Source organism: Copidosoma floridanum, unplaced genomic scaffold (genome assembly GCF_036245765.1).
Source record: "Copidosoma floridanum isolate Cflo_tuat_1 unplaced genomic scaffold, Cflo_Japanese_pri ptg000029l, whole genome shotgun sequence".
Taxonomy (NCBI): Eukaryota; Metazoa; Arthropoda; class Insecta; order Hymenoptera; family Encyrtidae; genus Copidosoma; species Copidosoma floridanum.
Window position 1 is genome coordinate 7,182,205 of NW_028321906.1, and position 27,628 is coordinate 7,209,832.

General features: G+C 39.2%; 4 protein-coding genes and 1 pseudogene across 4 annotated transcripts; 2 read left to right on the forward strand and 3 right to left on the reverse strand.

The window, feature by feature from the left end:
• Positions 1 to 772: 772 nt before the first annotated feature.
• Positions 773 to 1,817, forward strand: LOC106645374 (larval cuticle protein A2B-like). Its single transcript, XM_089595927.1, has 2 exons — positions 773 to 829; positions 1,298 to 1,817. The coding sequence occupies exons 1-2, from the start codon at positions 818 to 820 to the stop codon at positions 1,712 to 1,714; spliced, it is 429 nt and encodes a 142-aa protein (XP_089452053.1). The 5' UTR covers positions 773 to 817; the 3' UTR covers positions 1,715 to 1,817.
• Positions 1,818 to 9,556: 7,739 nt separating this feature from the next.
• On the reverse strand, positions 9,557 to 10,341 carry LOC106637043 (larval cuticle protein A3A pseudogene; annotated as a pseudogene).
• A 4,243-nt stretch (positions 10,342 to 14,584) lies between these two features.
• LOC106637044 (cuticle protein) lies at positions 14,585 to 15,522 on the forward strand. Its single transcript, XM_014349675.2, has 2 exons — positions 14,585 to 14,618; positions 14,854 to 15,522. The coding sequence occupies exons 1-2, from the start codon at positions 14,607 to 14,609 to the stop codon at positions 15,520 to 15,522; spliced, it is 681 nt and encodes a 226-aa protein (XP_014205161.2). The 5' UTR covers positions 14,585 to 14,606.
• A 4,308-nt stretch (positions 15,523 to 19,830) lies between these two features.
• Positions 19,831 to 21,424, reverse strand: LOC106637046 (uncharacterized). Its single transcript, XM_023389840.2, has 5 exons — positions 21,371 to 21,424; positions 20,975 to 21,071; positions 20,786 to 20,877; positions 20,593 to 20,704; positions 19,831 to 19,937 (listed from the first exon to the last, which is right to left on the reverse strand). Exons 1-5 carry the CDS (start codon positions 21,422 to 21,424, stop codon positions 19,831 to 19,833), a joined length of 462 nt encoding a protein of 153 aa, XP_023245608.2.
• A 2,416-nt stretch (positions 21,425 to 23,840) lies between these two features.
• On the reverse strand, positions 23,841 to 25,606 carry LOC106637144 (uncharacterized). The gene is made up of 5 exons (XM_014349810.2): positions 25,553 to 25,606; positions 25,086 to 25,182; positions 24,881 to 24,972; positions 24,700 to 24,811; positions 23,841 to 23,947 (listed from the first exon to the last, which is right to left on the reverse strand). Exons 1-5 carry the CDS (start codon positions 25,604 to 25,606, stop codon positions 23,841 to 23,843), a joined length of 462 nt encoding a protein of 153 aa, XP_014205296.2.
• Between the last annotated feature and the right edge of the window lie 2,022 nt (positions 25,607 to 27,628).

Here is a 27,628-nt window from a genome sequence, read left to right on the forward strand (position 1 = left end):
ATTAAATAAAAAAAAATTAAAAAAAAAGAAGATTTATACGCTAAAAATGAGAAAATGTTCATGGTATGTATAGCTTTCACCGTTGCACAATGGCCGATCCCTCAGTATACCCAAATTTGACTCGACGATGGATTGTTGCCTTCGTTAAAAAAAATCACACCCAGCGCACCCGACGATTGTACGACTGCAGCATTGGCAAAACCAACATGAAAAAAAAAAAAAAAAAAAAAAAAAAAAAGTAAAAGAAGCTATGGACCACGCAAGAACTTAATAAAAAGTCTCATCAGAGCCGCTCAATTACTCAAGCCTGTCGACGCGCGTGTCGCATAATCGCTGCTTCTCACTCACGTTGAGTCATAACAATAACAATCACAATTGTCACCATGGCCATTATCTCGGAGTGCGCGATCGTACGAAGCAAGCGAAGGAAGAAAAAGACAGGACAACCGGTGTGTCCACGCTGTAATGAGAATTAATGCATGTACACCTCTCGCGACGACCACCACAATGGCCACACCGCACTCGCTCGCGCGTTAAGGTAAATATTGTTCCTTCCTTTTTTCCTCTCTCTCTCTCTCTCTCTCCTCTGTTTTTTTCTTCGCCTTCCTCTTTTTTTGTTGTCCCTCGTGCGGTCCCCCCTCGGACTAAGCGTCCTGGGCCCATACGGGAGCTTGCGAAACTGCGTTTCAGCTCGGCTGAGCCCGTCCGTGCAGCTTTCGGGTGCTATATAAGGTCTAAAATTCGGTCGTAGCTGCATCAGTCTCTCGTCTACTCTCAGCTCGACATCTGCATATATAATCCTCGCACCAGCTCGGACATGGCTTTCAAGGTGAGTCGTGCCGTTTGTGCGTCGTTGGAGCCTTTCGTTTTGTTTGTAATCTAATTTTTTTTTTGACCGTTTAGAAACGCTTTGATAGGCATGTCAAATGGTATACGCGACTTTTTGCTCGATTAGCCGTGGAGTGAAACTATTTGGAAATTTAATTTGATCGACTGTCGCGAGTGGGTGTTAACTAATCCAGCGCATGATCTCTTCGCATTAAATTAACATAAAATATGGCACATCGAAAATCTTTTCGCGTTGATACCGTTTGACATTGTTATTTTCGTACGATACATGGCTTGGATTAAAGTATGAAAATAACTTTTGAAACTTTTGTAATAGTAGAAACTCAAAAGTCCGGTTTCCGCAATGTCCCAGTTGCGTGTACTACAATCAAAAAGACCAGTTGTAACGGTCGAATACGACCTCACAATGACACTCTCTTCTTTTCGACTAAACGCAATTATTCCACAGTTCGTCATCCTGTCGACCCTCCTCCTCGTAGCAGTGGCTAACGCGGGCGTCCTACCGTTCGCCTACCAAACCCATGCCCTGGTTGACCCCGAGCACGACCCACACCCGCAGTACAGCTACAGCTACGGTGTCCACGACTCCCTGACCGGGGACATCAAGAGCCAACACGAGAGCCGCGACGGGGACGTTGTCCAGGGCAGCTACTCGCTCGTCGAGGCTGATGGCACCCGCCGCATCGTTGACTACACCGCCGACGACGTCAATGGGTTCAACGCCGTGGTGCACAAGGAGCCCGCCGTCCACCCTGCCCCCGTCGTTGCCTATCCGGCCCAACCTCTGGCCCATTACCAACAGTACCAGCCGGCAGCGTACTACGCCCATCACGAGCCTCTGGCCGCCTATGCTTATCACCACTAGTTGCTGAGCCATGGAGGGGGTGTGAAAAGGAGTGTGTGTGTGTGTGAGTGCTCGTGCATTGTTGTACATCACATAGCAGTGAGTTGGAACGACTACTGCGCGAAGTTTGTGTTTTTGTTTTTTTTTCTGTGAACCACTCGTATGTACAGTATTTCATTGTATGTTGTATTTGTTTGAAAAATAAAAAGTGTTACACTTTGAAACATGAATTCTCTTTATTTTATCGACTAAAATTGCTTCAGGATGTAGCTCCGAGTTGTCTCACGTGGTTACATTGAAAGATTTTTTTTCAAGCGTATCAATTATCCTGATGATTAAAAAATCTTTAGAAAACTTCAATTATTCAAGAGGATCCTAAGATTTTTTAATTTTTCGGTCGTGTCTTACCGTATACGGCTGTTACTACTTGAACTAATGAATATCGTAAATATGATAATTTTCCGATCCAATTCATTAAAGTTCACATAATCTCAGCACGTAACGAGAAAAAAGTGTTGGATTGTATAATACGTCGTATTTATTTAAAAAATAAAAACTATAATTCATTGAAATGTAAATTCTCTTTATTTTTCCAACTATTACTGGTTAGGACTATTGTAGCTCCAGGTTGTCTTACACGGTTGAATTTTTTTCAAGCCTATCAAAGATCCTGATATTTAATAAATCATTAGAAAACTTTAATTATTCAGAAAGAGCTTAGCATCATTTCATTATTCGGTTGAGTCTTACCATGTACGACTGTTACTACTTGAACGAATAAATACCGTAAATATGATAATTTTCCGATCTAGTCCATTAAAGTTCACATAATCTCAGCACGTAACGAGTAAACAATATTTCATTGTATCATACGTTATATTTGTTTGAAAAATAAAATCTGTAATTCATCGAAATGTAAATTCTCTTTATTTTACTAACTATTATTGCTTACGACTAATATAGCTCCGAGTTGTCTCACACGGTTGAATTTTTTCTCAAGCGTATCAATGATCCTGATGATTAACAAATCATTCAAAAACTTCAATTAATCAAAAAGAGCCTAGCATCATTTAATTATTCGGTTGTGTCTTACCATATATGGCTGTTACTACTTGAAAATACATATTCTACTTGAACGAATAAATACTATAATAATTATACCGTAAAAATAATAATTTTGCAATTCAGTCGATTAAAGTTTGCATAATCTCAACACATAACGAGTAAACAATACCTGATACGTAACCCAAAATGAAACATATATATTGTAGTGCAATGAAACTCCAACACTGTTCAATCCCGTTTCGTATACCACAAATATGCGTCACTTTGTCCGACCCGATATTCAACGCAGATAGGAATAATTTCCTTTGAGAGCACGATCCATTCAATAAACGAGTATGTGTACAAATTCGATCGGTGACATTTCAAGTTTCAAGGACCGGCAATCTACCGCCTGTCGCTAATGTGTCCTTTTACTCGGTGAATTTACGTCCGATCAAAAATTCTATTGTTTCCTTACAACCGTGTGTGACGCCGAGTATACGTATTCACCCAATGGCATGCACATGAACTCGCAATCAATTTGATTTTGAAATTCAAAGCAAAGACACGTTTTATGTATCGGGAGTTTGAAAGTGAACCTGTGATTTAGCGTAAACAGTCCTGAAATCTACGATTCCTGCCCGGTTTTTTCTTCTGTTTTAGAAATTTCTTTGTTGGATGGAAAAACTGCGTCAGTGTCCAATCAAAATGTATTTATGTTCACGAACAAAGTAATAAGTACCAACAGTTAATTTACAATACTGTAGTGCTCATATCTTATTTAAATACTACATTTTTTATGATTTTGCTTCCTACGGTACTTGAATCAGGAATCAATTTTTCAAAACGAAGGTAATGTAACACTTAACCCATGCAAAGCGTGTAAAGTAGAAATAAAGAATAATTTAATCATGTTTTTGTATGGAATTATATATTTTTTATTGTTTTTTTTTTTATTCGTACGAGCATCAAGTGGAAAAATGTCATCCACTTTTGATCGTTTTTTTTTTTTTTTACAGTTAGTGGTATAAAAATGTACATAAACACATAACATGCATATACTATAAGTCATACATAACATATAAATTCTTATCGGTATAATCGTGAGATCCATCAGCCAGTGCACGCAAACACATTACATGCAATTTGACATGGAAAAAAAACTGTAAAAAAAAAGAATTAAAAAACACATCGACCCGTTCTTCCACCTTTGAATGCAAAGTTGCTCGATCCCTCGTTTCCCCTTTTTTATCCTTATCCTTTCTCATCCTCAATTTCCAGCTGCAGAACTCGTTTCTCGCGCCCAACTTTTGGACTCTCTCGTTTTCACGTGTCGCTCTCTTATCTTTTTTTTTCTTCTCTCTTTTACTCCCCTACGTAATATATACATCTACAACAAATACACGCAAGAGCACGTAATCGCGCGCGGAGCGTGAAAATTCTCGAACACGCAGTTGTACCCGGAACTCGTACAATTAGTTGTTTGTGCAGGTGCGTAAGAAAAAAAAAAAAAAAAATTAGTTATTTTTTCTACATGCCACGCTAGCCGCTTGGCTGTACAACTGTGAAATGGCACTTGACATTGCACCTCTTTCACATCGGTCACCTAATCTACTTAAAGCTAATGCTCTTATCATCAGCTACTAAAAAAAAAAAAAAAAAAAAAAAAGGAAAAAAAAAATAGCATCAATTTACTCTTTAACACCCATACACAAACTTATAGACCTTTGCCCCGAAAACCTTATTTACACTGGCACCTATGCTACAGCCCGTTTACAGACCGTAGCTCTTGGACGGGAGCTCGAACTTGACGATCGGCTTCTCGTAGTGGTAACCAGCATCGTCCGAGCTGTCGACGTGGTCTACCCCAGACTCGCTGCTGCTGTAACCCGATAGTAGGCCGTGCTGTTGGTGTGGATCATCGACGGGCTCGAGGCCCCGTTGGAATTTGACCTCCGAGTGTCCGAAGCTCTGGTGGTGGTGGTGGCTGGCGGCGTCGAGGGAAGAGTACCGGGCCGGCTGAACGTGGTCGATGCTGATCTCGGTCGCGTGGCTCTGGGCGCTACTGTAGCCGGCGTTGAGCTTCTGCTGGATCTTGACCTCCGAGTGGCCGAAGGACGATAGGGTACCCGAGTAGTCGCTGATTCCAAGGGACGAGTAGTCAGTGCCACCACCGACGAAAGAGGAGCTTTTGCCGGGATCGAGGCTCGATTGGTAACCCCCGTAAGTACTGGCCGGAGGGGCGATCGGCTGGTAGTGTTGCCGGTAGCCCGAGAGGTAACCTGCCGAGGAGTGGTATTGGTGGCCGCTCTCCTTGCGGACGACGGCGTTGAAGCCGGTGTGCCCGTTCGCGGTGTAGTCGACGATGCGCCGGGTACCGTCGGGCTCGACCAGCGAGTACTGGCCCTCGACGCGGTCGCCGTCGCGCTGCTCCTTCTGCTCCTTTATGTCACCCGTGAGATGGTCCGCGACACTGTAGTGGAACTGGTACTGGGGCCGGGGCTCCTGGTAATGTGGATCCTGGCTCGTGCCGTAGTCCTTGATTACACCGGCGCTGGCTAGGATCAGACAGCAGCCGAGCACAACGACGAGCAGCTGAAAAACGATATAGAAAGCTCTGGGTGTTGGGAGGACGCGGGTGTATACAAACTATACTATACATCACTACGACGGCGAAGTACGCAACCTGCATCGATCTCACCTTGAACATGATCGTGGAGCTCCTAATCGGTATATCTTTCCTCCTCGAGATCCTTGATGGGTATACTGGGGTGAAACCTGGCACTTGTGTGTGTTCGCTTCGCGGTAAGCCCGAGAGATGACTGCGCAGGACGGGCTCGGGTCCACGGGCTATTTATACGGGGCTGAAATGCATCTCCTCCTCCTCGCGTGCGTGCATTCGTACCCACGCGTAATGCACGGAAATTTTTCTTCGGCGCCGACGGCGGCCAAAAAATTCAGGCCCCCCCCCCCCGGGCTTGCATAACTCGCTTGAGCACCCGTTTTCGATACCTGTGCACCTTAGCGGAAAGCCGATCGCTGCTCATCCCCCTCGGCCCCTCCGTGTTACTACCGCGGTGTACCCACATGCATTCAGGAAGAAAACAAGAAGAAGAGACAAGTACATGCAAACGAGCGAGCAGAGGGAGACGGAAAATTCGGCCCACTTTCACCCAAATCGCCGCGCAGCCTCGCCCTGTATACGCTGCAACGTTGTGGACAGATTATATAGTCTATGTGTGTGTGCGTGTGTGTGTGTGTGTGTGCCTGTCCATGCAGCGGTCGGTGGTGTTATGCAAAGATTAAAACACCCGAGCTCGACTTCTCTGGGGCCCCCCTCGCGATGATGCCGACTCCTTGGAGCTTCGGGTGTGCGAGGCCCTCCTCTGGTGTCATTACTCGGCCGATGAGCCGTCATTGCGCAACTCCGGGGGGGATTATCCGTGCTTATATGTACGTGCTGGCTGCACTGCCGGGTGATTATTGGTTTTTCGTGCGCGTACGTGGTTATACCGTGATTTACGAGGGTTGACTGAGAAATGAAGACAATAGGGTACAATATTTTGGACGTCGATCTAGTCGGTGACGTTTGATCACATGATCTCCCGATTCGACTGACCAAACAACGCGCGACACACACTGAACAGTGTGGGTCGTGGATCGGGCTTTTTCCTTGCAAAACAATGATTTTTTTCTTTTCTTATCGAATTGCCAAAAGCGCGTCCAAGTCGGTGTGGCTCGTTCAATGTCTCCAGTGGTCGTTATCTTTACATGTTTTTACAACGATGTCGTGCGCCTCCCCTGTACACAAACAACGCGACGTTACGAGGCTCTCCTTTCTTTTTCAACTATACACTTACATGCAAGTATATTATTTACGATTGTTCGACAATATATTTTTTTTTGCATTTCGTTGTCAATGGTCCATTCGATAGACTATATACACAGTGGGAGGAACAAAAAAGACAATCAAGCGCGGCTAATGGTATATGTATCAAAACAAGAGCTCAAAATCGTTGTTCAATGAAGTAATAATTGCTGACGGAGTTGCTTTACTTTCACGCGCTCTCGGTGTTTACACCCAACACCACATCAGTCGAATTGTAATCAATTAGTAACACGGAAATACCTGCGCGATACGGGCTGCTTGTTTTCAGCGCCCACGGCGTTTCCCAAATATCTACGAGCACGTAGCGCTCTGATTTTTTTGTTTTTTTTCTTTCAATGTCACGTAACTTAAGACTGATTAATTTTTTCTCTCCTTCGATGGATCAGTGAGACTGGGGGGAAAAAAAAAACTGTTTTTACGAGCACGCAGTCCCGCGCGTACGTCCTAATGGATCTGGTAATAATTGCACGGAGGCGAATCCGTGCACGGTCGATCGAGCCGGCGGAGTGTGTATACGTGCATTAGCGCTCGATGATTACACTCTTATTGATGAGTCCCCGGTACGGCGCGCCCCCAGCATTTGGTACAAGTGATATAATCTTTCAGCCAACTATTGTACCTCTTTGTTCTGGTTTTAGAGCTGTACGCAACCTCGACGGAATCCAAAGTGCCGGTGAAAAATCAATCGCTCGAGAGAAGAGTAACGTGCCGAGTAACGTAGCGCCGTCCGCACTCTGGCGTGATTGCTTATGGCACGCGTCGTCGCAGTTTCACCCAGAGCCCACGCCGCAACGAGCGAAATTCCACGCATCGTTGACGATATGGTTACGCGACGCGGATCCTATTGAATAATACACCTGTCAAGTCTCTACGACGCTCGTGACCTATACAGACGAGACTTTACGGACGGACTTCCGTAGAAAGTGGGTGTCGACGATGCGAGGATTAAGTAACTTGTAATTGGTGCAACGCACGCGTGACGACGCGCATTGCGGCCCGCTCGGAGGATTATGTTACTTCTTTTTTTTTTTTTTTTTTTTTTTTTTTATCACGGGCACAACCGAGAGGTATTTTTTTTTGTTCACTCAATTGGGTGATTGTTTTTTATGCTGTATCGTGTTATAATAAGCCGGAGTTGTATATTGAACGGCGTCGCGTCTGTTGCTACGAAAATGAAGACTAGTAGAAACAGACGAATCTAAGTCGGACACGTTTTCAAAAAGCTACTTTATAACGTGTATGTACGAACCAAGAGACTTTTCGATCCGAAAATTGAAAAGTATACCCGAGACAACAAGACGGGCCTTGCTCGGATGGCAGTAAAATTTATACGTCTCGCGTATTTTCACCCACACATATGCGAGCGATAGGAACGAGAGATGCTGCCCGTGTGAGTCACTTTATGTCTTTGTCTCGATGACAGTGGAATAAATATCATCGGCGGGATGGGTTGGAAAAAAGGACGAAGAAAATTTCAGGGCCCTCGCGTGTAGTCGCCGGAGAACAATAAGGAGGGGAGAGAAAGGAGGGAGATGTGTACCTTTATTTTTCGTTTTCTCATCGACTCCGAGCGGTACAATCGAAAAAACATATCCCCGCAACCATCGAAAAGATAAATCTCGAGAGTGCCCCGAGCGTATGGTTTTATTGCAATGGTTTCGAGTATTGAAGTGCATTTGTTGTTATTTTTACAACACGCTTGAACGAAAAAATTAAATTATTACTATCCACGGTGAAAATCAAGCAGCTCTTTATCTCGTGAAAAGTGTCAAATCATAAAAGGTCGATAAAAAAACTCACCCTTCATCCACCCCTACGGCCGCAGTCTGGCAATTGTATACCTTAGTCCACCACGCGGATCCGCAATAGTCTGGAATTTGAGCTGAATCCTCGATAGCAGCCCACGAAGCTTCTTGGAGACACCTTGGCACAGAGAAAGGTGTGGGTATTTTTTTTTTTCAAGGATCTTGAAGGCGAAACTGTCGCTCGGGCGTGGCCTGGGCCGCTGCTGCATTGGCTCTCTACGTTATATAAAAAAAAAAAAAAAAAAAAAACAATGAAACGACGTGTCGGGCTTATTACGGTGGCTTTTGCAAAACCGTCAAGGACACTCGTTGCGATGCGAGAGCTTGGAGAATGCGCTGCTCGTGTGGATTCCCGAAATCGCGAGAAGCTACAAACGGGAGGTGAATGTAAATTGTCGAGGAACGGAATAGGAATACCATGAAGGAGGGAAAAAAAATTGGAAGATTTATGCGCTCGTAAGTGTACAAGTAGCTTGATTGAGGTGAGGTGAGAGAAACGGAGAGACATCTTATTTTTGAAAACTTTTTTTACTGATTAGGAAAATTTTAGGACATTCATTTCTAATACGTACATTTTAATCGTACGTGTTTTGTTTAATGCAAATCGTTTCCAATTGCTTGAATACCATTTTTACTTGCTGTATGTACATGAACACGTGAAAATCTAACAATTTAAAACCCCCTGCTGTATAGCTTCATTTTAATTTTTCGTTCTTAACATTTTTATTCTGGCAAAAAATAGTTAATAACTTGAAGTTTTTTGAGTTCGAAAAATGGTTTCTTTATACACTCTGCACGTATAAATGTAATTTCGTGCCATTATGATTTTTTGGAACGAAATACCACAATACTAATGTATTGAAACGTTTTAATGGGAGAGGATCTGTGGGGCTCCAGGAAGTGACTCACACTATTTGAAAGTACGACAAGGAGTATAAATTGTATAATAAAAAAAATTTATTGACTTATCAAGATGTCAAGTGGTCATAATAATAACAAGTGCGCGTGCTGCTGTTGTTGCTCTTGAAGTAAAAATAAATTAATAGTCGTTCCACTAAGGATGTTCATGCGCCCGTGCCTTCTGGCGCCGTGGACATGCTGCTCAGTCTACCATCACCTCTCAGCTTAAAAGTGCTTGGCGTAATAAGCCTGGGGTGCAAAGGCGGCTGGGGCATACGCAGCCGGAGCAAAGGCAGCTGGGGCAGCGTACGACTTGTAGGCGATGGCTGGGCCGGCAGCGTAGGCAGCTGGGGCGTAGGCAGCCGGAGCGTAGGCAGCTGGGGCGTAGGCAGCCGGGGCAAAGGCAGCTGGGGCAGCGTACGACTTGTAGGCGATGGCTGGGCCGGCAGCGTAGGCAGCTGGGGCATAAGCGGCCGGGGCGTATGCGGCATAGGCAGTGGGGGCCAGTTTGGCGACTGGGGCAGCGGCGACCACGGGGGTGGCGATCTTGGCGACGACGGGGGCGGCCTTGATGGCGACGGCGACGGGCTCCTTGCGGACGACGGCGTTGAATCCGTTGAGGGGATCGGCGGTGTAGTCGACGATGCGGCGGGTGCCGTCGGACTCGAGGAGGGAGTACTGGCCCTGGACGACATCTCCATCGCGGGTCTCGGACTGGGCCTTGAAGTCACCGGTCAGGGAGTCGGCCACGTCGTAGCTGTAGCTGTACTGGGGATGGGGGTCGTACTCGGTGTCGACGGTCTTGGCAACCACGGCACTGGCGATGGGAGATGCAGCGTAGGCGATCGGCGCCGCGGGCACTAGTCCAGCGCTGACGCAAGCCACCAGAGCGGCGAGGACGACAAACTGCAAGAAAATGAGAGACACGAGGCTCTATTAGTCCTATAGCCTATACGAGGTGTAACCGTATATATTATTACGCGGTGACAATGACCCACCTTGAATGCCATTGTGCGTTGATAGTGGATCTGTGGGGATCGACTGGAGGTGCAATGATGCCGAGTGCCGGCACCGCCCGAGCCTTATATACCCGATCGGCACCTCGAAGCACGGCCGGCCCCTCCCCTCGCGAGGCAACGACAGCTCGAGAAGCTCGAGGAGGGACGCGGAGCTTCCTTGGCGAAAGTTGCTCTTGAACTTGGCCGGGCGCCCATTAGCGCAAGAATCGGCATGGCTTACCATTGGCTGACCGAGAAATCGCGAGGGCGGTTTACCTTCGGGGGTGAAAGGCGCGTGGCTTTCGCGAGAGAGCGTCTGGACAGGGGAGAGCAAAAAAAAATCAGCGGCCGATCCTTTGTTCGCGTTCACGTGCCGTACAACAAGCGATACATCGGACAGGGAGGCCAGAACGGAAATACGCGAAGCTCATTATTTTATTTTAATTTATTTTTTTTATTTCATGCGTGTAATGTGCCATCACGCCATTACGTCCAGCGACAGGTGTTTTATTTTAATGAGCTATGACAATTTTCGGGCGCTCGTCGTTGATCAAGATTGTCGCCGATGTTTTGTGCCGATTAATTGGTTTTATCTTGCGATAATGCACCGCGTGGTGTAAGGCTATTGGAGATCGGTTAACGTAACGAGATACACCCAACAGTTTTTCGTTACAATTTCTGGGGTTTTTAATGATACTTGGATAATATTATTGCACTCCCAGGCACTGGGTTAACATTTTTTTTTTTTTTCCTCCAAAATATGACGATTATCGATCGATTTCATTTTGAATTCCATTAACACATCGTGAAAACAAAGTATCATTCAAGAGACAATGTACACCTGCGCGATGAGCGATCGCGGCGAGGAAAAGGTAAAAAAAAATTGGTAACGAGGGCAAAGCCTATGGCCGGCATTGCCTAATCCAACGATTCGATCTACAACGGGGTCTAACGGAGCGTTTCACGGTCGAAAAAAAAAAAAAAAAAAAATACAACAAGTACGAGAAGGCGGTGACCACACATTGATTTCACAAGCGAAAAATTTGGAAGAAAATTTCTTGGACCTGCACGAGTGGGTTGAACTTTTTTCTTATGATGCAGTCATCATCATTACCTTTGATAATTGCCCAGGCAAAAGCTTCCAAAGAAGTTGAAGCAAATGACGGGTACAGCTCGTTGGTACAAGTATAACATCGTCATGGTCATTGGATCCGTGTAATTTTCTTTGCCAGCTGACCGCAAGGATAGACCATCATCATCATCATCATCATCAGCAAGAGGAACAAAGTAAAGGAGAGGAGAGAGTAAAACGGAGAGGAAAACGAAAAGGCGAAAGCAAGGGCGTAGGTGAATTTCTTTGGCCTCGCGCGCCCGTAGTTGTGCGCGTACCCTCGGATTTTAGTGCCCGCTCGGACTTTCAAAGTCGCGTGCAGTGTGAAGGCCGCGCCAGGGTGAACTCGCCTCCGGGTGCCGGAACCACCAAGCGCCCGGCAATCCTTCTCCTCTCGCTCTCGTTTTTTTTCCCTTTTTTTTTTTTTTTTTTTTGTTTCATCTCTCCGTCGCGACTCTCGAGTATTTGGTCATTCGGACATGGCATTCCGAGCATTTTCGAGCCTCGACGCTTCGGGTGGACGAGTGAGCCGTTCCCTGATTGCAGCGCAAATGTTACAGGGGAGAAGAGCAAGACAATGGGCGGGATGGCGCGAAGGTCGCGGAGTTTTCAATTTTCGCTAACTGCAATCACCACCGCTCGAATGCATTTGTATAAGCGAGTGTGTGTAGCTTCGGAGGATTTACTCTCGCGGTGCGTGTGAGCGCATGGCCTTGTTGCTCGGAAAAATTCAACGCCCCGGACTTTGCGTGCTTACGTGTGCTTGAATGGGAAAGTTGAAAGTTTATCATGATTCCTATAAGTAAGGGATACCCGATGAGGTGAGTGTTGTCGCGCCGATCCATCTCTTTCTAGCGGTCGAAAAATATTGGATCGAGCACCAGATCTCGAGTTCAGAAATTTTGGCATTTTACCCTTTCGATGTATCGAATGCTTCTTTTTTTTCGATTCGAAAATATATACTAATGAGTACTATTTTCTCTCAATCTTATAATTTCAAGAATGTTAAAACACTCTCTCCTGAGTTATTTGATATACATCTTTGACATTGGATGGAATGACAATATTAACGGGTTATAGCGAGAGTCTCTTAAATTGAATGATAAAAAAAATGCACGTTAAGCAGTTAAAAATCCTCGGAATATAATTTGAAAAAATTTTTTTCCCTACTAAAGCCATCAAAACTTTACGAATACGATTAATTTGTTTGAAACTGTATTAACTTAAATGTGTATGCACATTTTAGAAAAATGATATGATTTGGTAAAATAATAAACAAATAAAAAAAAAAACCAACTGACTTGTAAAATATCAGTTAACAACGAATCTTAAAAAACTTTTTTTTTAAATAGACCAAACTACATTTATAATACTACCTGACCTATACATAGCTAGTTTAAGCGGTAAAACCCCGATTGTCACACACGATCTCTCTCTCTCGCGTCGCGCATACCATTGAGGAAATAGTCAAGCTCGCAAGTAGACTTTGCAATGAATATTCATCAACGAGTGGTATAGTTATCGCAACGTTTATTGTAATACCCTGGATAATTGCGTTTGTCTCTTGAAAAACGCGTCGTTGCATTCCTACGTTGCTCGTGTTCTTTTTTTTCTGACTTTTTGATCGCGAAATCTCAAAGCCCGAAAAGTTTCGATCGGACCAAAGTTTCACGGTCATCGTTTCACTTTTCGAGGATATGCGTATCGATTTTATCGATTCGGTGAGTCCCGATTTTCGCTTTCGTTACGACTTTACAACTTCACCTACACAACATAACGTCACGCAATCGCTCCACTTGGCGTTGTCGTGCGATAAACAACATTCCTAATTTGATTCGTCACAAAAGCGAAACGGACGCTTTCTCGCTTATTAAAATTTTCATCAAAAAAAAAAAAAAAAAAACATTCTACTCGCGCACATGAACCGCCGTAACAAAAAACATCATAAGCAAAACAGGTGCAACCTATACTCGGCCTTCAGTTACGTATATCGCAGAGAGAGCGCGACAAAGCGGACTTTTACCCGTGTAATTTGGAAATTTTCGACGTGTAAGTATATCCTAATTGAAATTTTTATCCGACGATTTCGCACTGATTTATACGATCGTAAACGCTCGTTAAACGATGCGAAACAATTTAACTTTGCTCGTATGTAGGTACTTGCAATGTAGTCGTCCTAACGAAGACCAACGAGGTAAACACACGCAGCTATTTTTTTCCTCGTGTAACAAAGCGATACTTAATCGGTCCCAGATAAAACCAATTTGATTTTTCATTACCTCGCATAAATTAAAAATGTGTCTTTCCACGGTGTATGTGCACGAAATTGCATCACTCGTTGCGGTTGATATGGTGTTCGGACGCTGCACGTGTGTACACACACATAAAATTACGAAACGCCATACTGTCCACGCCCTTGCACTACTCTCGCGAAAAAAAAGAGTCAAGCGATGGACAAAATAGCAGCTGGCTCTGTCATTTCATTTTATAGTTTTCAGCGCAAAGCATCAAACGCTGTATCGTTTCCTTTGGCGCTACCGTTGGCGATCAAATTCCCCGCCAAGGGAGATCGTTTAGCTCACCGATCTATCGATCAATGAGCCGGAATTGAAAAAAAAAAAAAAGAGAGAGAGAGGTAAAACGGAGGTGGTACGCACTGTTATGCGCACCGGTTGCGTTGCGCAAGAGCCATCACGCGTCAAGCCGGCGCGCTTGGCAAGGTCGTTCGCGTCGGGCGAGTGCGCGTTTGTACACTGGTGGTGTCCATGCACCGCGAGAGCGCGAGGCTCCACCCGATCTCCCGAATTTCTTGCCCAATTTTTCGCGCCCAATATCCTCGTCTATACGTTACACGCTTGTACCCGTTGGTGGGAGGGGAGCAGTAGCGCCGTAAACGTAGGTAAAATGTAAACCAGAGCGGGAGATACCACATATGCACGCGCACGGGGATTGTTGGGCGCCTATACCGACCGACCGAAGAGAAAAAAGAAAAAGAAAAAAGGAGGTGGGGAAAATAAAACGGCCTGGCTGCTTCTTTGTTACTTTTTTCGGGGAGGCCTTTTAGATTCGGAGTTGTATAAAAAGGCTGGATGGCGTTAGGACCGGCATCACTTGCTCCTCTCAGCTCGAGTAACACACAGCTCACAACACTATTTGCAGCAGCACAATGGCATTCAAGGTATAACGTTAATCGATTTGCTTGGAAATAATATAGGGAAATTTCGAGTGCGCGCTTTTTTCAAAGTCCAATTTAATTGTTGTCGTGCTTTTGAATACTTTGTACCAAACATAAAATTACTCTTTCCGAGTTATGTTTCAACAGTGATGCTCGCGTGCTGATGAACTGATCTTTGGTGAAATTATTAACAAACGTACTTTTCTTTCCTCGTCAATAAACCGATTTTCGTTTCCAGTTCGTCGTCCTGTGCGCCCTCGTGGCCTACGCCAACGCTGGTCTCCTCCGATCGGCTCCTCTGGCCTACGCAGCAGCTCCAGTGGCCTACGCTGCATCTCCCATCGCCAGTGCCGTGGTTGCCAAGACCGTCGACACCGAGTACGACCCCCATCCCCAGTACAGCTACAGCTACGACGTGGCCGACTCCCTGACCGGTGACTTCAAGGCCCAGTCCGAGACCCGTGACGGAGATGTCGTCCAGGGCCAGTACTCCCTCCTCGAGTCCGACGGCACCCGCCGCATCGTCGACTACACCGCCGATCCCCTCAACGGATTCAACGCCGTCGTCCGCAAGGAGCCCGTCGCCGTCGCCATCAAGGCCGCCCCCGTCGTCGCCAAGATCGCCACCCCCGTGGTCGCCGCTGCCCCAGTCGCCAAACTGGCCCCAGCTGCCTATGCCGCATACGCCCCGGCCGCTTATGCCCCAGCTGCCTACGCTGCCGGCCCAGCCATCGCCTACAAGTCATACGCTGCCCCAGCTGCCTTTGCCCCAGCTGCATATGCCCCAGCTGCCTACGCCGCACCAGCTCTTGCCTACAAGTCGTACGTCGCCCCAGCTGCCTACGCTGCCGCCCCGGCCATCGCCTACAAGTCGTATGCTGCTGCCCCTTTTGGCTACTATCACTAAGTTGCCGAGTAATGACCGATTGTACAGTTTGTTAGTTCTCTTTCGATAATTTTCTACTCCTATTAAGTACTTCTTTGTGTTGTGCCTGACGTCGATAGCTTGCCATATCATGTTGATGTACCTAACTTACTGTTAAGGTTGTATTAATGTACTTTCTGGAGCCGAATCAGCGGAAAATCTGATAATTTAGTCACCGATTTTTCATAGGACATTTCAATGGATATTGAGTTTGTATTTTTACTAGTGTCTGGAATACCATCAGCAGCTGATTCGGTTTAAGAGAGTGTGCGGTGTGTGTTGTACATGTACAAAATTGTGTTTCGAGTCTACATACATCAAGATTTGAGTACATCAATCATCAGTGGAACCAATTTTTGTTGTATATGTATTTATGTACATACTAAGCAAAATAAAATGACACTATTTTTTGAAAATTTAAAATTATGCTCACTTTGTAACTTTTTTTTCATTTATCCTTTCCTCGATAGATTCGTACGCAAGTATTTTTGATTTTTTTTTTTTTTTCACATTCTTCACAAGTACCGATATTGGGTAATATAAATAAAAATTACGAATCTTCATATGTTATGAGTCACATATGAAGATTCGTAAACCAGAGACGACAGCTACAACAACGACAATGCAAGAGCGCGTGTAAGCGTCACACAATCGGCAAGAGATCGGTAATGTATGATACGTAACGTCGCCAAATTCGTGCGAGTTAAGGCCCGTCTATACGTACACGTGGCGTGTATGTGCGGCCAATTGCACGCTTTCTCTGCTGTCTGCATGATCTGCAATAAAGATTGACCAATACTCACGAGAGACTCTTTTCAAAGTTGTCTCAGAGAATCGGCAGTCCACGGCCGCGCCCGCAAGTACGTGTATGCATTATTTCACGTCATTTTACTTACCTCTATACCGTATGACTTTGGGATTTTGATTGTAAATACCCCAGCATGTAATTTTCAATTGACTTTTATTTTTTAATAATTTTTACATATTTGTTTATTAATTCACCACAACGTTAATAATTTAAAAAACCTCTATTAAGTAATTTTTTTTCTTCTTTTTTTACAACAACAAAAATGATACGCTTGTTAGTTAAATACGTCGTTTCTACGTTTCCACTTAATTATAAAACAAATAGTACATTTGAATCGTACATTTTTTTTCGAATATTAAATGATATCATTGTCAGTGTATCCGATAAAATCTGCCAAAACGGTTCCGTACTTTACAAAGCAGTTGTGCATCTTCTTTCCAGTTTCACATACATTTTTTGTCACTAAAACATAAACACATAAAATTTTATCACCTTCTTCGCCATAAATAGGTACGTACTATGCAACGTCATGGCTTAAAATTTGATAGCTTAAACTTAAAATCATTTATGATTAGTATGATAAACATACACATGTTCGGACTTTCCATATTTGAAGTATATAATAATCAAAGATGAGTACTCATGAACAATTTTTTTTATTAAAAATCAATTGACTGTTGTACTAAGAAAAAAAAATTTTTTTCCAGTTTGATTTTAACACAAAATATAAAAATTAGTATTAACCGATTTTTTAGTATCAGGCGTTCAGTTCCGCTAGGTGTACAACAAATTAAATTGATTAACCATATGACCTGATATATGGTATGACTTCATACGAGCACTCGAGTAATTCGAACGCAAGCCACCATACAGTCCAACTGTATACACTAAAATGATTGTATTAAAAAGTGAAAACGTGAATTATTTACCTGGGACATTTTTGCAATTGGCGATGAGGTTGTTTGCCGTGTTTTCGGTAAGTGTTCGTTTGAGCGCGGCTTTGACATATTTTTCATTAAAGACTCTCTCCTTTGTTCCCTGTATGAAAAATAGTCAATTATTATCATACATTATGTCAAATGAATAACAATTTGTCTTACGTACATATTCTATTTTAGTGATAAAACAACCCGTGTAACAAAAATAACTGTCGTCGGATGGATATCTACGAACGTATTTTATTTTTTCAAGTTTGACTGAAACAAATCATTCAAATTTTAAGTCGATCAAATATTATGAAAATTTATTTTAAATATTGCGTGGAGTACTATAGACATGATATAATTGTTACCTTGATCAAAATTAGATTCAATATTACAGAATTGTTGCAGCTTGACCAATACAGAATCTCGAACGATTGGTCGGCTTGTTGGTTCCTGTAATTAAAAAATGACGAATGAAAACATCAAAAAAAAGCACTAATGATTCCATAAAAGAAATCAAAAAAGGGTATTAAATTCTATCGTTGTACAGAAAAGTGTAAGTACGTTAATAAAAAAAAAAACTTTTTTCCTTACTGCTAAAACGAAGCCGACGCATGCGGCGAAGATTATTAAGATCGACTTATTCATTGTGCAGCAATTGATCTAGGCAATAGCACCTTGAGTGTGACATGAGTTCATTAGAAACAATTGACTTATATGGACAATTAAAACATGATAACAGTGGGATTCTATCGTAGCGCTGCAATAACAATAATGTTTGTGAGCTAACTCTGCTAATGCGCCAATTATGACGAAATGTATATCTTAGTGTCTTGTAGTATGTAGGCTATTTTATTTACAGCTACAAATAGCTAGGAATATAGTAAAAGTTAAGGATACCAGAAGTGCACCTCATTTCAAAGCTAATAATGACGTGTTCAAAGATATAAGCATAAATCCGAATGCACTAGTATGCTCAAAGGTAAACATTTGTCAAAAAGACTGAAAATCAAACACTACAGGAAAATCAGTACCTAATAATGTGATAAATTATAATGGAGAAATAATGCATAATAGCCGCTTCATGAAACGTGGTTGCCATGCCGAGATGTATAAAGATGTTACTTGTTGAGCTGTACAGTGAAACTCTTAGACAGAGGTGAGATATAAGGTTCTCACTGTGAGTGTGTAGCTGGTAATTGTAAAAAAGCACGAGGATATTGTTGTAAAACCGTTAATACAAAAATAATATGGCACCATCCATCGAAAACCGAGAATGTGGCTTTTTTATAATGAGAACGCATTCTCTTTTCAATTCCTATCTACATAAGCTAAGTACTCGTACAATTGACCTTTTAAGAGGTAAAGTATCAATAAAGCCACAGAAACCAAGTGATTATTCAAGTCACAGAACCTTACTTGTATGCCAACAATGGAAAAAAGTTGAGGATAAAATTAAATCATGAATACATGTATCAAATTTAAGGACAGCTGATAGTAGCTGGAAGACGATACTGTGATTTAACACGCCTAAAAAAAGGTACCACATTCTCCACATTATCTCATACCTCCAACTTCACCTCAAAAAACAAGAGAAATTTATTTTTGCCCTAAAAGTGGGTAATGAACTATTTTTAATTTCATTTAGTAATACATTGTAACACAGCTATTAGTCGATATCAGAGATACCTCGTTCATGTTTCTATGTTAGCTGGAATTAGAAGTGCAATACGCTTGTCCCATTTGAACCGTCGGTTCTAAATTTATACTGTACGACGCATCAACGAGCTCAAATAATTTCTTACTAGGGTTTTTAAATATTTAATTCCTTTAATTCAACAGTTACACTTGAAATTTAATTCCCAAATAAAATAATTTCCATTAAAAATTACATTTTATTATTTATTTAACTACATCTTCAGTGGCGCCTTTTTCTTGTTACTTGAGGCACCTTGAGGGTATTCTGGAGAGTTTAATATTATTAATTTAATGTTTTATTTAAACCATTGAAAAATAACATTTAGTTTTTAGTTAAACCATATTCCACTCGTTCATTAAAACTACTTTTAATCAAAAATTAAATTTAATTATTTATTAAAACATAAATCAAAATTAATGCTAACTTTGATTCTGAGTCGAACTAACTTTGAGTTAACATTCAATTCAATTACATAGAACCTTGGCTCTGAGACTGTAATATTTTACAAATCACTAGTAGGATTTACTGTAGTTATAGAAGTACATCATATGCTTGTAATTCAAAGTTTAAGAGTTTTAGTCAATGGTACATAAATGTTGACAATTATAAAAAATATCCTTCCAATGTCCCATTATTCCTTTATTGACGTTCTTTCCTATAAAAAAAAAAAAAAAAAAAAAAAATTGTTTTTTACGAAAAATTCCATGCATGGTATGCATACATACACGATTTTTATGGTCAACTCAAAATATATATGAGAAGGTTGAATGAAAAACATTTTTTTAATACCTTTGTCTATTATTTTTTAATTATTGATACAATTTTATTAAGTTTGATAATAACAATAATGTTGTAGTTAATTATATTACGTCATTACTAGCGTATCCGATGAAATCTGCCAAAATAATGTTTTGCAGAGCAAAACAATTATGAATCATTTTTCCAGCTTCACATACATCGATCGCAACTGAAAAATATTTTTAATAGATAAGATTTTTTAATTCATTTAAACTTCAAAAAAATTTTTTTTCAAATTAAATAAATTTACGTTTAAACTGTACTACATTAGATGATTGTACGATTCTAAGTTTATGTATCATCTTTTAATTTAAAACTAGTGATTTACCAATAATTGTTTAGTCGCTACATATTTTCTCACGAGCAAACAATCGCATGAACTCATTTTACAATAGTACTTTATCGCCAGTTGTGTTCACAAGTATATGTATTTGTGTGTATAAGTATAGCTTATGTATTTAAAGCTAAAACAATTGAAAGCGAGCAGCAGTTCATCTTAAAGAGTTGGTAGTCTCCAACCTTCGGTACATTAGGATGAAGTGCGTCAAATTTTATCACAGAAGCCAAGGCTTTAGCCTAGTGGAGTTGTATACTACAACTTTTTTAACAAAAAATTCTTTAATTGAATATAAACCAAAAGGTAAAGGACAAGCAACCGTAAAATTATTTATAGCCATGCAACAAAAAAAAATTAAAGAAACATAAACAGATTCCTATTTGGATGATTTTATGTTAATTATTAAGTTTATTAAATTTTTAAAAAGTTTCATGAATTATGTTAATTATTCAGGTGATATTAAGAAATGTTAGTTCATACCACATACCTTGCACATTTTTGCAGTTAGAAATAAGATAATCTGCTTTGAGTAAAGAAATTGTCCGAGTGAGAGCAGCTCTGATGTATACTTCGCTTAAGATTTTTTCACCTGACATTAGCTGCATTCGAAAAAACATATTTGTTAACAGGTTTTACCATCTAGAGATATAAATACAAGACACTGCTGATCCTATACGTACAGATTTTGTTTCAGTACAAAAGCAACCCACGTAGCAATAATAGCTGTCGTCGGATGGAAATATACGAGCTAATTTTATTTTGTAAAGTTTGTCTGTAAAATAATAACAAAATATTAAATTGTATTAATATTTCTACGACATAATTAATTGTCTTGTTTAGTAGATTTGTAGTAATTTATATGTTTATACCATGATTAAATCCATTTCCAGCCTCGCAGAAGTTTTGCCGAGCAACTAGTATGGATTTTCTACGATTCTCAGGAAATGGTCCTGACACTTTTGGTTTCTGTAAAAAAAATGTTCCAAAAATGAAAATCTTGGCGATTTTTTGCCCACCACTATTTCTAGGAATTTTTTTAACTAGAACTCACAACAATATAACAAAAAACCTGTGTTTTACTATCACCCTGTGCTTTAATTTAAAAAAGTTCAATGATTTGTCACTAGGGCTGTAGCAATCTTAATGATTTCCACTCTAATACAATATAAATTTGTTTCTTGAAACATTTAGATTATTTTCTTTGCTACTTTCACCGACAAATATTTAGACAGAAGTGGTATGAAAAGGAAAAGTTATTTTCTTACCGCAAAAACGAAACTGATGCACGTGGCAAAAATTATTAAAGTCAACTTATTCATCCTATGGTATGTGAAGTAAAAAAATTAAAAGTTGATTCAAGCAATACCACTTTTTCGTATGACATGAGTTCATTAGGAGCATTTGATTTATATATGGACAATCAAAACATGACAATAGTGGGATTAGTAGCGATACAATAAAAATGTTTGTGAGCTAACTCTGCTTGTGTGTTAATGATAATAAAATGTCTGCCTTAATGTCTTCTTGTGCACAAGCAATTTAATTTGTAACTACAATAAGATCTTGTAAATCAATAATTAGTTAAATAGTATTAAACGCACTAACATACTAAAAAAAAAGTTTTAAAAATACATAAAAGACTGGATACAACTCCAAAAGAAATTACTATAGTGTTGTGATTTCACAACAAAATAATTTAAGTGACTCTTCGAGCGTAACTAACTTCTTGTAAACTTTCAATACACTTTAATAAAAAAATTATTTCAAAATTATATACAATGCTCCTCTCTATAGTATATTACACACCTAGGGAGGAACGGTACCACATTATCTCCGGAAACGACATGTACAGCAAGAGAACGAGTAAAAAAGCTTCTAATCATAACTTCAACACCTCAGAAAACAAGAGAAATTTATTTTTGCCCTGAAAGTGGGTAATGAACTATTTTTAATTTCATTTAGTAATACATTGTAACACAGCTATTAGTCGATATCAGAGATACCTCGTTCATGTTTCTATGTTAGCTGGAATTAGAAGTGCAATACGCTTGTCCCATTTGAACCGTCGGTTCTAAATTTATACTGTACGACACATCAACGAGCTCAAATTAATTTCTTACTAGGGTTTTTAAATATTTAACTTCTTAATGCAACAATTAGGTACAATTGAAATTGAATCTCAAACTAAAGGTTTTTTTCAAGTAGGAGTGATATTTCAGTTAACAATTGCACTTTATTTTTTCCTTAAATACATCGTCAGTGACACCATGACTTCTTTTGTGCGCCTTTTTCTTGGTACCTCAGACATAATACGCATCTTCTGCAGAATTCAATAGCATTCAATAGTCTAATTAAATTATTAAAAAAAAAAAAATTGTATTTTAATTGTTCAAATAATTGGAGCTGTTTTCAGTTAAGAATTAAATATTGTAGGTAATAAAAACATGGATCAAAATAAATATTAACTTCAATTTTAAATGAAACTAACGTTAAATTAAAATTCAACTGAATTATGTAGAACCTTGGCTCTGACGCTACAATATTTTTTCCATCGTAAACAGATTTGTCGTGAGTATTCAAATATGTACTGTACTTGTAAATTGAAAGTTTTGAGAAAGAGTTCTAATAAATTATACCTAAATGTTGAAAATTATTTACTCTTCCCTCCAATTTTTATTAAAAATATTTTTACAGTACTCAATTATTCCTTATTTGATGTGGTCACTGAGAAACATCCTTGTAAGGATAATCGAAATTAGAAAAAAATGTAATACCTATGGATCGTCAATGTTACATGATACAAAAAAGGAGAATTTGATTTTCACGGAGAATCACATGCACTTTCTACGCATGCACCCACAATTTTGATCTTTCACTCGAAGTGTTGACTCTAAAGTGATAAATGTACGTATATAAACACGCGGCACGTCCGATCTGAAATCCTGTGAAGAAAAAAATAAAAAGAATTCAAGTAAAGTCGCCAAACGTAACCGATATCCCTCACCCTCTTCACCACGCCCGCAAGAGCCGCTGTCATAGTCGGGGTCCTTGATCTACTTTTATTTATCGGCGGAGCCCTTTCGCCCATGCAGAGGCACCCTAATTGCAATACATCCTGCCGTTCCCTTTCACCCCAAGGCACTTTGTTTTTTTTGCTGTATTTTCTTGACTCTTTTTTTTTTTTTTTTTTTTTTCTTCTTACTTGTCCGTGCACCACACAGAGACACTTACCACACGTAGCAGTGAAAGAGAGCTCACGCGTATTTTGTTCTTATTGACTTGTGTTATAACATCAAGTTGGCTCTCTCGTTGGTGCAGTAACCTTGTCGTTCTGTGGCAAAAATTGTCCCTCGACACACGGTTGTTCTCCCGTGGTATGGGTTTGGAAAGGAGCGGGTACTTGTACGGTTTGAACGAATTGTCCGGGTTACTCATTTTTTATACTATTCATTACTAGTTTTACCAATAACCATTCAAACTCTTGATAGTATTTGCATAACATAAAAAAATAAAAAAAGGTTTAAAGTGACCTTGATTTTGACCAAAGTAAACCAATTTTTGATTTCTTCTTAGCCAAGGTTCCAAAAATGAGAGTTTAATTACTTATGCACGATACTTGGGAGAGTTGAAATAAAACACTTTTTGTACATATTATTATAATACCTTATCTTTTATTTCTCAACTATCAATCAAATTTTGTTTAGCATAGTTTAATATTACCGATGTGATTGTTAATTACACTTCTTCACCATCAACGTATCCAATAAAATCTGCCAGAATGATTTTTTGCGCAGCAAAACAATTATGAATTGTTTTCCCAGCTTCGCATACATCTTTTGCAACTGAAAAAAATTAAATGATTAAAATTTTTTGGTTTATTTAAATTTGGGCTTTAATTAACGCAATGAGTTGAAAAATTTTTTTTTTATTTAAATTTACATTTAGATGGTACTGAGTTGAGTGTTTATACGATTGTATGTGTATTGATTACCCTTTAATTTGAAATTAGAGTTTACTTATAATTCTCATGTTACTAAATATTTTTATAATCACAGAAATGTATGCGTCAAAAAATATTAATAAAAATTATCTAAATTGCTTTTGTACATCTATATTTAAACTGCATCTATAACCGTATTTCAATGGCTATTCCCACAATATCCTCGTAAAAGACATGAAATTAATTTTTTACACGAAAAACATTTGTGGTTGCAACGTTAAGGGTACACATCAGACTTTCAATTTTAATATGTACGTGCACTCACGAGTATATGTATTTGTACAGATATAGCTTATGTATTTATAGCTAAAACAATTGAAAGTAAACAGCAGCTCATCTTAAAAAGTTGGTAGTCTGAGACCCTCAATACGTTAGGATAAAACTCGTCACAGAAAGTCAAGGCTTTAGCCTATAGTGGAGTTGTGTACCATAACTTTTTAAACAAAAAATTTTTTTCTTTGATTTAAATATTAATGAAAAGGTAAGGGACAACCAACTATAAAATTATTTAGTTATGCAACGATGAAAAAGCCAAATACATAAACAGATACCTATTTTGATAATTTTATAAAAAATGTTAGTTTATGCACATACCTTTCACATATTTGCATTTACTAATAAGATTATCTGAATCCTGTTGAGAGAGTGTTCGAGTGAGAGCGATATCTATATATTTTTCACTGAGAAATTTATCACCTGTCATTATCTGCAATAAAAAAAGTGTATTTGTCAAAAAAATTCCTTTTTTCAAAAAAATACAATGATTGTTACGTACAGATTTTGTTTCAGTACAAAAGCAACCCAAGTAGCAATAATAGCTGTTGTCAGATGGAAAAATACGAGTTTCTTTTATTTTTCGAAGTTTGTCTGTAAAAAAATCATAAAATATTAAATTGTTTAAATTTAATACTCTACCACATGGTTGTCTTGTCAAGTGTGAAAGAGCATAATGAGAAAATATGGTGGTTTTTAATTTCTACCAGCATGAAATCCATTTCCAGCCTCGCAGAAGTTTTGTCGAGCAGATAGTACAGGTTTTCTACGATTATTCGGGAAAGGGCCTGACAATTTTGGTTTCTGTAAAAAAATATTCCAAACATGAAAATATATGCGATTATTTACCCATCACTATTTCTGGAAATTTTCTGGACTCAGAACTAATTACAGTGTTTAGAAAAATCTAATATTTTTCGACAGGATTATATATCCCATAGAGTATCTCCGACTAGAGGACTAACAATCTATATGGAAACTCTGAAGAAAAGTATAAAATATAAAAAATACAAACATGATAAATTGAAGACCAAGCGAAATATAAAATCAAATGCATTCATTAAATTTAGGACCATTATTGTTTGTGATACAATATGTAGGATTATTGGACTATAAACTAGGCTACATCGCCCGTCAAAGTATGGTGTAAGGAGAAAACTTTTTTTTTACTCACTGCAAAAACGAAGGTGATGCACAAGGCAAGGAGTAATAAAACCAACTTATTCATCGTGTAGAATTTTAAGTGTTGAACTGTTGAAGTCTTGAACTGTTTGGTACGAAATTCGAAACTTTCAGCTTATATAGCCAAGAAAATTTTGAAAATAGTGGGAATGACTTATCAATGTACCAAAAATATATTTATACAGCGACTCTGTTAATGTGTTAATCACAGTAGTGAACAATTTACAGCAAAATTCCAGTTGACCGATTAATTTATCAAAACCAGAGTCTCATGGAAATGTATTAAAATTCTTGGTTCGATTCCTAAATAGTATATCATAAAGCACCTGCACAATCAATAGTGAGAGACACGCTTGATGAATCTAATAAAAAATTACTGTATTGAATAAAAGTTTGCCTTTCAATTTCGATATTTTCAAATCCCGTTGCTGATACTGGAAAAAAGTAACTCAATATAAAGGTATAATATAGTTCGTCCTTAAAATTATTTGCACGTATGGTATAATCATTTTTATAGGAGTTAATTTGCTTGATTACTGATTACGACGCATCTTAGTGAAATGCTCTTAAGGATTGGGATTACAATAAATTGCAAAAACGATTATCAAAATTCAGTTTTCGTTCGACCACCGTATGTGTTAAGATCGTATTATTATTACTATCATATTTTTTTTATGTTAAAATTTTATTACCAAAAATATAAAGGCAGTAAATACAAATAATAATGACCACGCTGTTAAGTTCGTTGAAGAATTAAAAATATGTTTCGATGATATTTGTCCATTAGTCCGATAAAAGAAATGTGAGCGCTCCTAATGTGTCTCCCAAAAACAATTAGGGATACAACTTATATTTTTTTTTTGTTTATCAAAGTGTACTAACCTTGATGGCATGTGGATCTGTAATTACACTCTGGGTCATAAATGGTTTTATCAAAAAAAAATCCCCCCCAAAACGACTGCACTCCGAATAAAGAAAATAATTTTTTTCCGTTCGTATTTTGATAAAAGTAATACAAATTTCTCGCGATTTTTTCATCACATTTTCATTTGTATTCTTACAACAAAAATTATTTTAGGTTTCGCAGAAAGTATCGTGCATTTTATGTATTTTTCTTGATGAATAAAAATTCTTTAATTGGAATTTTTCAAGTTTTTTTAAGCAAGTTAGAGCTAATTTTAATCAATAGTTTTTGAAAGTCCATTTACAAATATTTCTTGATTTCACATCATGATGCAGAAATCATAAAAATAATTCTCTTTGGTAATTAAGTTTTCTTTTTTTTTATATTTTAATTCAAGTTTTCAAAAAATTATGCCCATTCAAAAGTACGTCACTCACCAAATAAATTTTCTCATCATGAATGACTTTGCAAATAAACATTTTTAGTGAAAATTTGTTGGAATAAGATTATACGTTTCATTTTACGATTGTATGACATAGGCATAGTACTCTAAAAAAATCAAAACAAGTAAAAACATTCTTGAATCGCAGATTTGACTATGAATATAGATGAGTAATCAGTATTTCACCGATAGCTGTACGAAAAATAAATGTAGAAATATATTGATGATGATTTACCTCTTATAAAAAATGGAAATTGCCCGAAATTGAGTAGTTTTCGTACCTGGTGGTGGATGTCACCATGTCAAGGCCCTATAGGGACCCTTTGTGCTGTCCCTAATTGGGATGGGGAAGTGTCGAATTGAAACTGAAACAGATAATGGCGCTGATCCAATAAATTATTACTATACTTACAGAAGAGCCATTTTGTCAATTATAAACCAGCCGCAATCAATGTGGTAAGTGTAAAATAAAAAATTGTTAATATGTGTGCTATTTGCGGCAAGTTTGTAAATTATCTGTTACCCAAAAGTATAAATCTATAGAAAGTCAATATTTAGGTAAAAGATACCGCCGCCACTACTCTCATTGATACAAAATAAAAAGTTAACGTCGCTTGTGCTGTTTGCGGCAAGTTTGCAATTTATCTTCTATCTGAATATTGATCTTTTATATATTTGTACTTTTGGATAAAAGATAAATGGTAAACTTGCCGCCAACAGTG